Source organism: Gallus gallus, chromosome 1, assembly GCF_016699485.2.
Source record: "Gallus gallus isolate bGalGal1 chromosome 1, bGalGal1.mat.broiler.GRCg7b, whole genome shotgun sequence".
NCBI classification, from domain to species: domain Eukaryota; kingdom Metazoa; phylum Chordata; class Aves; order Galliformes; family Phasianidae; genus Gallus; species Gallus gallus.
In genome coordinates this window covers 60,313,825-60,326,443 of record NC_052532.1, presented here as the reverse complement: position 1 = coordinate 60,326,443, position 12,619 = coordinate 60,313,825, and the positions used below count along the sequence as shown (strand labels likewise).

The 12,619-nt window shown below is 38.7% G+C and overlaps 1 protein-coding gene across 2 annotated transcripts in view; it reads left to right on the top strand.

The window, feature by feature from the left end:
• Positions 1–12,619, top strand: part of KDM5A (lysine (K)-specific demethylase 5A) — a 48,795-nt gene that overhangs the window by 7,954 nt on the left and 28,222 nt on the right. For both annotated transcript variants that reach the window (XM_416379.8, XM_004937924.5), the window contains exons 6-10: positions 3,578–3,683; positions 4,227–4,315; positions 7,175–7,333; positions 10,164–10,283; positions 11,352–11,510. In XM_416379.8, coding sequence (XP_416379.4) covers positions 3,578–3,683; positions 4,227–4,315; positions 7,175–7,333; positions 10,164–10,283; positions 11,352–11,510 — 633 coding nt within the window. The remainder of the gene's footprint in view (positions 1–3,577; positions 3,684–4,226; positions 4,316–7,174; positions 7,334–10,163; positions 10,284–11,351; positions 11,511–12,619) is intronic.

Genomic DNA, 12,619 nt, shown 5'->3' with positions numbered 1-12,619 from the left:
TGCTTATTGTTTGAGGTTCACATCTGGAATTGTACCAGAAAATTAGGTGTTCCTTAGAACACAGGTAATAAGCAAATAATGTAGAAAAACCGACCTGCTAAATAAATGTCATTCTGCTCCAGCTGCTGTATCTCGGTGACTGTGTTGTTTGCTGAGTTGTCCAGTGCCTGGTTAGTGAGCATAGCTAATTACACTGAATGCTGCATCTCAGGAGACTTTTTTCCAGAGTTAAATGTATCTTTCCAAAATGATCTGTGTGTTATTCCTGCATTTGACTTATCTGAGAATGGGAGATACATAAGAAATGATGACGGTGGTAACTGGAGATTACTGAAGTAAACCAGGATCCTCAGAAGAGGCTGACAGATATTAGAAAAGCGAATGTTTTAATTTTTAAAGTAAAAAAAAAAAAGAAGGAAAATAGGGGATGAGAATTCTCCTTTGTGAAAGAAGGACTTTTTTTTCCCCAAGAAGAATAGTTTGGTTATGAGGCATTCTCCTTAAAAAAGATTAATTTTCTATTCCTTTCTTCTGAAGAAAGCTATCAAATAAAAAACAATGGAGGAGGGTAACTGAAATACTTGTGGGCAACAACAAAAAAGTAGAATGAATTTAGATTACAAAAAGAGATAATCTTTCAAGTTAAGTTAAATTCTTTGTTAGAAAAAAGTGAAAGTCTTCGTAGATTATCTTTTAGGATGTATTTTAACTGATAAGGGAATTTATCTAATGAGGTTACATCCTAACAGTGAAAACAACTATGGGTAATGTCTCCTTTCAATATTCTGTTCTAAACATGGATGGTTTAGAATAGTAATTAACAAAATAAAATTCCATTTTTTAATTTGAAAAAGAATATGGCAATAATTCTGTGAAATGAGAGGACTTTAGGAGATGCTGACATGCCCAATGTGTGCAAATACTTGAACTCTTGATTGTAACTCTTCTCATCGTATTATATCATAGAATCATAGACTGACTTAAGTTGGAAGGGACTGTAAAGCCCACCCAGCCCCTACCCCCTACCAAGGACAGGGCTGCCACCCAGAAGCTCAGCTGCCCAGGGCCCCATCCAGCCTGGCCTGAGTGCCTCCAGGGATGTGAGCTTCTTATAACTGATTTTCTCTTACACAAGTGTATGGCAAACAGCTATACAGCTTGTAAAGTAAATAGGTATACAGGTATTGGACCAGAGGGATTATCGTGTTACAAAGGAGTAATGATCTTACCCATGTCCTGGGCTTGCAGAAGGGCTCTCAGGGGAGTGATCTCCAGATAGAGATCCTTCCTCCCTGGGAGTCAGCCCTCAAATGGGGTCTAGGAGGGGTGCAGCCAGGCTCCACCCCTTCCGGTCACTCAGGTGAAATTGCGTTCACCTGTGCCCCTGCAGCTGACTCAGTGCTCGCCTCAGGTGGTCAATCAGTGGTTCAGGCCGTGATTCAACAGCTCCCATACACACAAGGAAAGCCTTTGAGTTGTACTCTCTGTTGAGAAGGTAAAAAACAGATATTCCTACATCTTTGAGGAAGAAGAATAGAATTTCAGTTTAATCAAGTTTGCTTTTGCTTTTTTGTTATATAAGCAACAAAACAAAAATAAGAATGTGGAGTTTTGTACTATTAACTGTGGAAAAAATGGCAAGGAATGCTTTCATGATTTCTGAGTTGGGTGTTTATGTGCCGTTTTGGAGCATACCCCAGAGAATCTCACTGAGGCTTCTGAATGATTTTCTTTCACAACTTAACCTATCAGATAGCCTTGCAGTATTTGTAGGTTTTATACAGAAAGCTGATTTTCTTTTAATACATTTCTCTTTCAATATGTAACCCGGTTTGTTTGTTTTTTGCCTGAGAGTGACTACGCTATATCCATTTTGTTTTAGTTGAATCCAAGTGAATATGAGTAGTGGAGTTACGAAAACATTTAGGGAACGCATTTTTAAACAAAGCTATAAGATCAAAGGGAGGTTGTTGCATGTTTGTTATTTAATTTAGTAAATATGATAGTCAAACTATTTTTCAAGTACTATTGAGGAAATTGTTTTAGATGACAATAGCAGGAGGGAAATTGTGGAGATCATTAATAAATGTTACTGAGGTAATGGAAAATTGGCCTGTGGAAACGTAATGTGGGTTGATTCTGTCAACTTGTGTTAGTTGAGAAAATGGAAAAACTTTTAATGAGTTTCAAATGGGAAATGGAATGACTCTGAAGTCTCCAGGTTGTGAGCTTTCCTGTTCAGTAAAAATATGCTGGTGGTCCTCGTGGCTTGTTAGCCAAGGAGTGAAGAGTTCAGGAGGAAAAAAAGTCACCAGTTGGGATGCAATTTCACACTGAACTTATACAATTAGTATCATGTCTAAGCTGAAAATAGTAACGTTGTAGAATTCATAAACATTAGAAATCAGAGTATCAACACGAGTAGCTTTCTAAAGGTGCAGTTTAGCGTACTGTACGCAACTCAGTGAGAGCAGGGACTCTAGTGACTAAGAAATTCACGAGTAGTAATAGCTAGATTAGGTCTTTTAGAGTGTTCTTCTGGCAAGAACAACAACTGCTTTAGGCTGAATAAATGGAAATAATCAGCTTTTAGCTTTGTTAGAAGTTTGAATATCCTATTTTTAAACAGTTTTTAGGACTTTCTTGTGTTGTTTTTTTTTTTTTTCCCTCATTGAATAGAGAGTATGACTGTACATCTTCCTGAGGGAATTTATACTATGCCTTATCTATCAAGGCATAATTCTGTGGATAACAGGTGAAATATCCTCAGTAATTATGTGAAGGTAACCACTTCAGAATTAGGTACCTGCCTTCTTCATTGATATACTTGCTGAGATCTCCTGAAACTCACTGATTTTAAGAGGAAGACTGAATGGTAGGAATACAGTGGCTTTGTATGCCAGTGTTAGAAAGGTGGTTGCACTGAAGCTATGAGAAACCAAACATGGAGGTTCTTTTTGCTGTTAGGCGAGCAGCTACAATGTGGGGAAACGAGATCAGTCAGTAATGGGAAATGGGAAGAAGTTGGCTGAAATAAAATGCTTCTGCAAGCAACTGAACACTGCAGGGCTGTGGAGATGTCACCTAATAGAATGGGTCTTGTCTGATTTTTGAGGTTGCAGGGGCACAAAGAGTAGCTGTAATCTCAGAGTTACACTCATAACGTCATCATAAATAAATTGAGGAAATAGTTTCAAATTCATTAGTGTTGATTTATGTGTCTACTTAAGGAAGTATGTGTTAACTTACGTGCAGTTCATGGTATCACGACTGGAAAATATTACTGTGACATTCTTCTTTTTTTTTTTATTATCCTAAATGTTAATCCTAGATCTTGTTTGCTGTACAGATGATTTTCTGTAGTTAGTGTGTGGTACTAAGCACTTACTTGTCTTTTATTCCATTTGCTTTTGTTTGTTGGCTCTAGGAAATGAGAATCGTGTCTTTTCCCACCTGTTTCCTTTCTTTTGATGAGCTGATGTTGGGTATTTTGGGAGAGTGGAATGCAAATAAATGATGAGAGTTGGAGCAGAAGTATTGTTAGTTTGTGCTGATCTGGTCTTCTTTTTATTCTTAGGTGGAGGCAGGAGAAATGAGTAGAAATACTGAACTAAAGAAGCTGCAGATCTTTGGAGCTGGACCCAAGATGATGGGTCTGTCGTTGGGAGCAAAGGATAAAGAGGGTAATTGAATCTTGGGTCCATCGCTTTGTAAAGTAACAAGGCTGTTAAATCTTTCTGCATGTTTCTAGAGGCAACATTAAGAAGTAGGTAGTGTTATAACTGGAAATAGAAAGTAAGTATTTTAGATTTTAATTCATGAGAGATTTTCAGGGTGCTTCATGTAATTTGGCATAGTTTCAACTTTTTATGTACTGTATTGTAGCCATAACAATTAAGCAGCTGTTGCACAAACTGTGTGGCTGGAAGGAAAAACAGGACTTTTTTCTTTGACAATTCTGAAGCTGATCTCACTAGCTAACTGAGCTGATTCACTCTGTTCTATGAGGCAATTGGGATGACCTGTGAGGATATACAAAATATATTTTCCTAATTCCTGTTTATTTTAGAGAGATTGGGTACAGCAAGACATTTTACCTTTTGCTGCGTGGCCAGGTACTTTCAGATATTGAAGACAGGTTACCAAACTGGACCTCTTTGTTGTTTTTGCAAGTTGCATCTATCTTCATGTGTTGTTAATAACACTTAACTTTATTTTCCTTAAAGATGAGGTGACACGAAGACGCAAGGGAAACAGATCCGAAGCATTTGGAATGCAGATGAGGCAGCGCAAAGGAACTCTTTCTGTCAACTTTGTAAGTTTGATTATCTTGTGGTGTCTGATAAGAAGGTCATTGATTTGCTAAGGTATTTTTTTTTTTCCAAAACAAAGAAGAATGAACAGTGTTTTATAAAATAGTGCATAGCTTTTAATTCAGGCAGGAAGTGTGTGAAGGTACTTGATGATTATAGGTTTGAAGACTTGCTTTGCCATACACTTCTTGCATGTCTTCAGTAGCTTGCTTTCTATTTGAGCTCATCTTTGTGGTGCAATAGTACTACATCTCTTCCTTCAAATATATGCGAGATGCTCCAGTACTTCAGCATTTTGATTGCAGCAATATCAGCTTTCATCTTCGTCCTCACTGTTCTGAGTTTAAACTAGTCATTGTATCATATAATTGTTTGAGTCGGAAGGAACCCTTAAAGGTCATCTGGTCCTGCCGTACTGCAATGCACAGGGTCATCCACAGCTAGATCAGGTGGCTCAAAGCCCCACCAGCCTGACCTTAAGTGTCTCCAGGGATGGGACGTCTACCACATTTCTGGGCAGTATGTGTCAGTGTCTCACCACCCTTATTTTGAAAATATTCTTCCTTATATCCAAGCTAAACTTCCTTCTTTTGGTTTGAAACCAGTTCCCCTTGTTCGGTCACCACAGATCCTGCTGAAGAGTCTGTCCCCTTCCTTCTTACAGCTGCCCCCCCCCCCCCCCGCTACTTTAGTTACTGAAAGGCCACTATCAGGTCTCCCCACAGCCTTCTCTTCTCCAGCCTGAACAGACCCAGCTCTCAGCCTGTCCTTGTAGGTGAGGTGCTCCACCCCTGGGGTCATTTTTGTGGCCCTCCTCTGTATCCACTCCAGCAGGTCCACATCTCTCCTGTACTGAGGACTCCACATCTGGATGCAGTACTCCTGGTGAGGTCTCACTAATGCAGAGCAGAGGGGCAGGATCACCTCCCTCACTCTGCTGTCCATACTTCTTTTGAGGCGGCCCAGGATACGGTTGGCTTTCTGGGCTGTGAGGGCCTACTACTGGCTCTTGCCCAGTTTGTCATCCACCAGTACCCCCAGGTCATTTTTTGCAGGGCTGTGCTCTAGCCTTACATCCCCCAGCTTGTAGTGGTAGTGGGCGCTGCCATGACCCAGGTGCAGACCTTGCAGTTGGATCTGTTGAACCTCATCAGGTTCACTTGGGCCCATGTAAGTCTATGCAAAAGGAAATGAAGAGCAACTCTGAGGGGAGAAGTGAAATGTTTAGCATTCTGATGTTTGACCACGGAGAAGCAGTGTATCGTTGTTCTTACTTTCTCATGGCCTGTGACTTTTCACTTTTCAAGTATCCTAATTTATCCTGTGTGTACAACAGTGAGAGAAGACGCATGCTTCTAATGTTTCAGGCAGTAGGCTCCTAACTACTCCTACTAGTTCTGTTTTTCTTAGCCTGAGAACACCTAGAAAAATTAATTTTAAATTAAACCATGGAAGGTCAAGGCAACCAAAAATCTCCAATAGTTACATGAAAATGCCTACTGGAGAAAGAAGGTGGAGAAGTTGGACAATTTAAACAAACAAACCAGATCATTGTGCCATTGTAGCTAAGTTAGAATTTGTAACTTGATTCCTTTTTATGTTACTACACAAAGTATAGTATACAGTAGTAAGTATACAGTAAGTATAAAGTATTCCTAGGCTGTTTGAGTATCATGACCATTTTGTTTAAGGATGTTTTCATTTAAAAATATATTGTCCAGTCTCTGCTTCTGGACGTAAAAGGTGATACATTACCCTTATGTAACTTCTACCTGAAAAATACTATGCTTCAGTATTGTTTATAATTTTTCCTGATTCATTTATGTTTTTTTTGTGAGGTGCTGTGAAACAATGCGTACCTTTTTATCACCTCCCCACAAATACGTATCATCATAGTTCTGCTGTGTTCTAATGATGTGGGTAGGAGGCTTATTTGTGGTTACGGTGTAATCAAAGATCTGTATTTTGTGAGTTTGTTTTGCGGTGCAGTCTGTCTAGTTAACAAATCATCTCTTGGGCTGACAAAAGAAAAAGCATATATTCGTATTCGTATGGAGAGAAGAAAGTATTATCAGCGGTAGATAACTAATAGATAACTAATGAATATCATAGAATAGCCTTGCATTATAATTGCCATTTTAATGCTTTTTAGTTTTCGGAAGAGAGTCTGGAGATGCTTCTTAAAGGAACCTTTCTCCCTTATATATATATATACTTGCAACACAAAAAGAACTAGTTTGGTAACTAGTTTTAGATCTGCTGTATTTGTTACGTGGGTTTTATTTGTTTGCCTTAAAAAGGAAAAAAAAAAAAAAAGGAAGAAATAACTGGGTTTGGTAATATAACTGCAACATTTAAAAACATTATTTCTTAAGATAGTTACTGAGCAATCTTCCCCTTGAGAAGCATACTGTTGCATAGCTGGAAAGTTGCATAGGTTAACTAGGCTGAGGTAACTCAGATGGGGTTGATTTCAAGTATTTAAGCCGTGTAAATGGTTTTTTTGTTTGTTTTTGTGGCAATCTAACAATAAGAACCCCACCTAAGAAATCCTAAGAAGTTTATTCTCCTCTGTTGCCTTGGAATAACATAAATGAGATGCTCCTTTGAGTTATCTGGATAATTATTACCCTACTGAAAGGAATAGTAATTTCCAGCAGTAATTTCCAGTTAATTCCCCTGTCCCAACTGAAGCACAATTGATTGTTAGCCTTGCTTCTCAACAATAAGAGGAGATTGCGTTCGTGTTTACATTGAGTTTTAGGATTACATCCTTTCTTTGTTATTTAAAGGAAGGCAGGTTCTGGATGAGGAAACCTGTTACAACTTATAACAACATATACGTATATTTTTCTCCACAGGTTGATTTGTATGTTTGCTTATTCTGTGGCAGAGGAAATAATGAAGACAAACTGCTGCTGTGTGATGGATGTGATGACAGCTATCACACTTTCTGCTTGATTCCTCCTTTACCTGATGTACCTAAAGGTGACTGGAGGTGTCCAAAGTGTGTTGCAGAGGTACAGTTGAAGAAATACTCAATTTTTGTATGTGTAGTTGTGCTCCAGAAAAGAACAGAAGAGCTGCAGTTCAGCTCTCATTGCTGTTCCATCTGACTAGGAGATGTAGTTTTGTTTGGGATTTAGTCAAGATATGGGCTGTGAATCTCTACCTGTTGTCAGCTGATGAGCTGTAAGAAAAATATTTCTCCTGGAGCTTGGGCACAACCTTTGTTTAAGACATAGCCATGTAAAAGTTAAGACTCAGGCATTTATATGGCCTTGAACTTCAGCTGAAACTCAATCTGATGAGTGGATAACAGGAAAGTAGGTGAGAATTAAGGTGGCAATAGGTGTTTAAACATAATGATGAGGCACTTTCTAACCAAGAAAATAATCAAACCACATAATTTGGGCACAACAGGGAGCTCTCTTTATTAAGAAGTCGTCATGACATTGTTTGGAGTAGCTTTTTGCAGATAATGAAAGAATTAACTTGAAGAGTAACTCTTGTTAGTTTTGTTTTAGACTAAGAAAGGAACTAGAAAGACTTAAAAATGGAAACCCGTTTGAATTTAATTGCTCAAAAAATAGGAGTGACTGTATTCAGTGAGGTAACTGATCAGCAGCATAAAGATAGAAAGCATAATTTGGCTTGATATTAGTCTCAAGAAAGAATTGCAAGCTCAGGAAATCTGTAGATTTAGAATTCAGATTGAAAAAGCTTGCCATTTCTAAATCAGTAACTTTGTAACTGGCTTTAACTCTTAAAAAAAAAAAAAGTTTTTTGACTTTTTTTTTCAGAGAGGGTCAGTAACATGCCCATGTCTATACTCATTTCCAACCCCAACATCTACCACAACCTTCCCAGCTGTGGGCTTCTGCTGTTTTCTTCATGTTAGCACGAATAGTTGTGCAGCCACATAACGAGGTGGCTCTTCACTCTTGAACTGTTCCTTAAGAGAGATTAGGTTGTCTGATGAACTCAGGCTAATGCTGTTGTGAGGTGGAAATCTCTAGTTACAGGCAAGGGAGACTGACTTACCCTTTGGGCTGCTGCTCATGTAATAGATTAAGCTTCTTGTTAAACTTTCCCTTAATAGAGAACAATAAGGGAGCATTAGCAAAGTAGAGCAATCTGATGTGAAGGTAATGTAGAGGATATAGTAAATATTGTGTCTGTTGTAAATGGTTTAAGAACATGCAAAAACATGAAAAGTTTCAGTAGTAATTGTACTATTACTGAGGTGTCTTAGCTTTACTTAGTAGTAGTACTCCTTGTAATAGAAACAGGAATGTTCCAAAGGGAGAATCACATACAGGGAAAAAACTGGCAAAGTTAGAGGGCCGAATCAATTGTTGCTAGTTTGTGATACAGAAAGTACTTGAAAAATACTGTGTGTGATGGAAATGCAAAGTCATGGCTTGAACCAGTGATTGAACACCTGGTGAGGAGGCAGGGCCAACCCAGGAGAGCTCAGGTACATGCAGTGTACCTGAGTGACTGGAATAGTGGAGCCAGGATGCACCCCTTCCCTGACCTCATTTAAGGGCTGGCAGTGGAGGTGAGGGTATCTCTGTGGAGATCCCTGCCTACCTGAGGACCTTACAGGCCTTCTGGAGGTAAGCAGCTTCTTTCCCTTATTTCTGTGCCTGTTGCTGTTGTGTCTGATTGGATCCTCACTTGCTGTGGCCTGGGATCTTGTTGCTCTTCTGTCGTTGTTGGGCTTTCCCTTACGTTACACCACAAATGCATTGGAAGAGAGAGGGGGGGGAAAGAAAAGAGTGTAAGTGTGTGTGTATGTATATATACGCATCATAGAGATGTTTGAAATGATTTGTAGTACTTGTTGTCTCGGTTTTTACTTTAGAAGCTAACTGTGCACTATTGGTTGATGTAATGTTAACACCAGAATGCCGAAACAAGCTAGGAAGGACAGGATAAGGACTCTTTATTTGCATTGAAGTCAGTGTTGTCTTGACAGTGTTTATAGATGTTACAAATTTTCTCTTGCCAGCTGCATTTAAGAGTAACTTTGATAAATGTTGGTAATAGTCTAAGGATAGTTTCTCTTGAGGAGAATGAAATTACTGATCTCTCGCACTCTTTGGACCATTTTCATTATGTCACTGAACAGCTGACTGTTAAGTTTTGTGGCATGTTTGTGCTCAAGTACATCTTGTAGACGTTAAAAATTGGGTTCAACCCCTTGTCAGCAGGGACTGAAAAGGACGTAGAAACAAGTGGGGACAGTAGCAGGAACGTGAGCTGGTCTTCTTGGATTCTTGGGATGATTATAGGTAGAACAATGGAAGGCTTGAAGGTTTTGTCAGAGGGACTGTGTGTGCTATTAGTAGTCAGCTACTTTGCTATAAGTGCTGCACTGTTTTAATTTTCTTTCCTCTTTCCTCCTATGCACTTGTGCTAACTCACTTGATGATGTGTTGATAAGACTGAAACACTAACAGGATTTGTTCCTGTGCATTTATTCTGCAGGTATTTGAATCCAGTGTGTCTAAGAAATGCCTTTAAGGCTAAGATTTTCTTTGTCTCACTCTGCTGCTGAGAGGAGTAGATGGTGAAACTTAGTTTGTACAGGAAGCAGAGGTGTGTAGTATTGGGGTGTGCTATGTTAGGTTAACTTCCATACAATTAATTCTGTTCTGTTTCCATTATGGTAGGACTTCCTCAGCTGAGAAAAGCACTCAAAACTGGTAGCTTATTGTATTTGGTAAGGACTCCAGATGGTCAACTGTTCTGTTTTATTTCCTCTTTTTTAATTTTGCCAGAAGTATAACTGTGTGCCATAATCTGCTGTAGGGAACAATATTTCTTTGTTTTATCTTTTAGGAATGCAACAAACCCCGTGAGGCCTTTGGATTTGAACAAGCTGTCAGGGAATATACTCTCCAGAGCTTTGGTGAAATGGCTGATAACTTCAAGTCTGATTATTTCAACATGCCAGTCCATGTGAGTTCAACTTTTGTTGTTATTCCTTGTAGGGGAAAAAGGAAGAGGTTTCAGCTGATCCTGGATTTTTGCTGAGGCATCTTAGGTTTCTATGAAGAGGCACAATAAACTTCAAACATGTAAACAAATGATATAACTTCCTGGCATCTGGTCCTGCTTCAGCTTCATTTCGCTCTTCTCCTGTGATCAATAGACAGCTTTATTGCTTGTAAAGGCTATACTCCATTTCAGTTTTTTCCCTTTTTGATTATTTGAACCAAACCTAGAACTGTTCTTGTGGCAGTGTGGGATCTTTCCACTGTCCTTTCTATGGCTTTTATCTTGATTCAGTTTGTTCAGTGGACATACAGTTATTTTCTTCCATATTACGTTCTTTTCTTGCAGGCGTATCAATAGCTAAAGTCTGTCTGATAATTTTTCCCCCTGCATCTCAGCAGCATTTTTAGAACTGATGTGTCTCTGTTGGCACACCTTTGTGATTTGGCTGTCCTATAGACTGCATGAAGGACCAAGCTTCTTCTCTCAGGGTTGTAGGGTAATTTGTGGACACTCTTGTCTGAGTTTCCAGCTTTAAAGATCTCTGCTTCACTTCATGACCCTGAGACACAGATCAAAACAAGAAATAAAGCTTATTTTACAAACAAACTTTAACTAGATGCATGTAAGAGTTATGACATATATGAAGACTACACTCTTGAACACATTTATCTGAATTTCCTTTCAGTTTTTCAGATTTTGGTTATTATTCTCTGAAATAGTTCTTTGTGCTCCTTGGCTTCTGCTGTCTCCTCCCTTTTTAGCTGTCAAGAATATTCTTAAGCTGTAGTCCTGATAATCCCATCTCTTTTTTTTCATTCCATCCCTCATGGTGTGGCATTCTATTTCTATTACGTTGCAGCCACTACTAAGGAAAACAAACCAAACTGTGTGACAGTGAGGAGATGGAGTTGAGAGAGAGTGTCTTTGGAATTGAAAGATACACCAGAGATTAGTAACAGAATATAGTTTCAATGATAGTGTTCAGGTTGGAACTTGTCTGCGCATATCTTAACAACATCTTACTTTCAGATGGTTCCCACTGAGCTGGTAGAGAAAGAATTCTGGAGATTGGTGAGCAGCATAGAAGAAGATGTTATTGTAGAATATGGAGCTGATATATCATCCAAGGACTTTGGAAGTGGCTTTCCGGTGAAAGATGGCCGACGAAAGCTGATGCCAGAGGAGGAGGTAATAGAATATGCAAGCTGACCCTGTTCTTTGCTCTGCATGAGATTTCACAATAAGAATTTAAGTCTGAAATCATTGTGGATTTTTTTCATGAAGATATTAAGACTCACACGTAACATTCCTTTTGAGCAGGGCATTAATCTGGTAGTATATGTTCTTTTTCCAGATCTTTCTTTCTGATAGCTAATCTGTTTGTAATGATTGAAGTTACACCTGTTTTGTATCACTAAATAGGCAAAGATATGCAAATTGTTACAGTATACCCAAGTATAAGGAAACATCAGATAAGATTTTCCTTTCTTGTTTTGAGGAGTTAACTACTGAAACATAATACTTACCTCCTTAGGAGATTTGTAATAGATAAAACATACTAATCAGATTTAGCTCGTCCCTCTGACTGTGCATACTGTAGGAGTGACAAAACTTTGATACAGCACCTGTTAAAGTAAATGAGATAAAGAACATCTGGTGAATGTATTGCCTACTTTCCCTCAGACCTTATTGTAGCATGTCCATTTTTTGTCTGCTTATGTGTTTAAATTCAGACAAAAGGGGAGAGTATGGATGTGATTTCATGGTTATGCAGACTCAAACTGGTTTATACTAATCCCTGGAGAAAGTTATTTTGCTCACTATTGTCTTCCACCCATGTGTGTACCTTTCTACTTGGACTTTTTGTCTTGGTGGTGCAGAGATTGTCTATCTGCTTGCTGAGTGAGAACTGCTTGTTGATCTCTTTGTATAAAAGTAGTAATCAAAAAAAACAACCACCACAACAACTTTCTAGCCAGGTCATCCTTCTCACTGTTGTCTTTGTGGCGATGCAGAGGAAACAAAGTAGTGGCAATCTGAATTTACCTTTTTTTTTTTTTTTTAATACAAACTGGGTGCATTTTGAAGGAAAGGATGGATTTCTTAACTGGTGGTGCTGATTTCTGTGAAGTAAATGTAGGCATTTATCCTACTGAGGGATTTCTAAAATAATTTATAGAGATTAAGTTAAGCTACAGTGCAGTAAAACAAATCTCCCACAAGAAATCTCATTATTATTTCAGCTTTTGATGTTTGCAGTCATTGTATCCAGTTTTATGGAAGATTTCTATATTTTG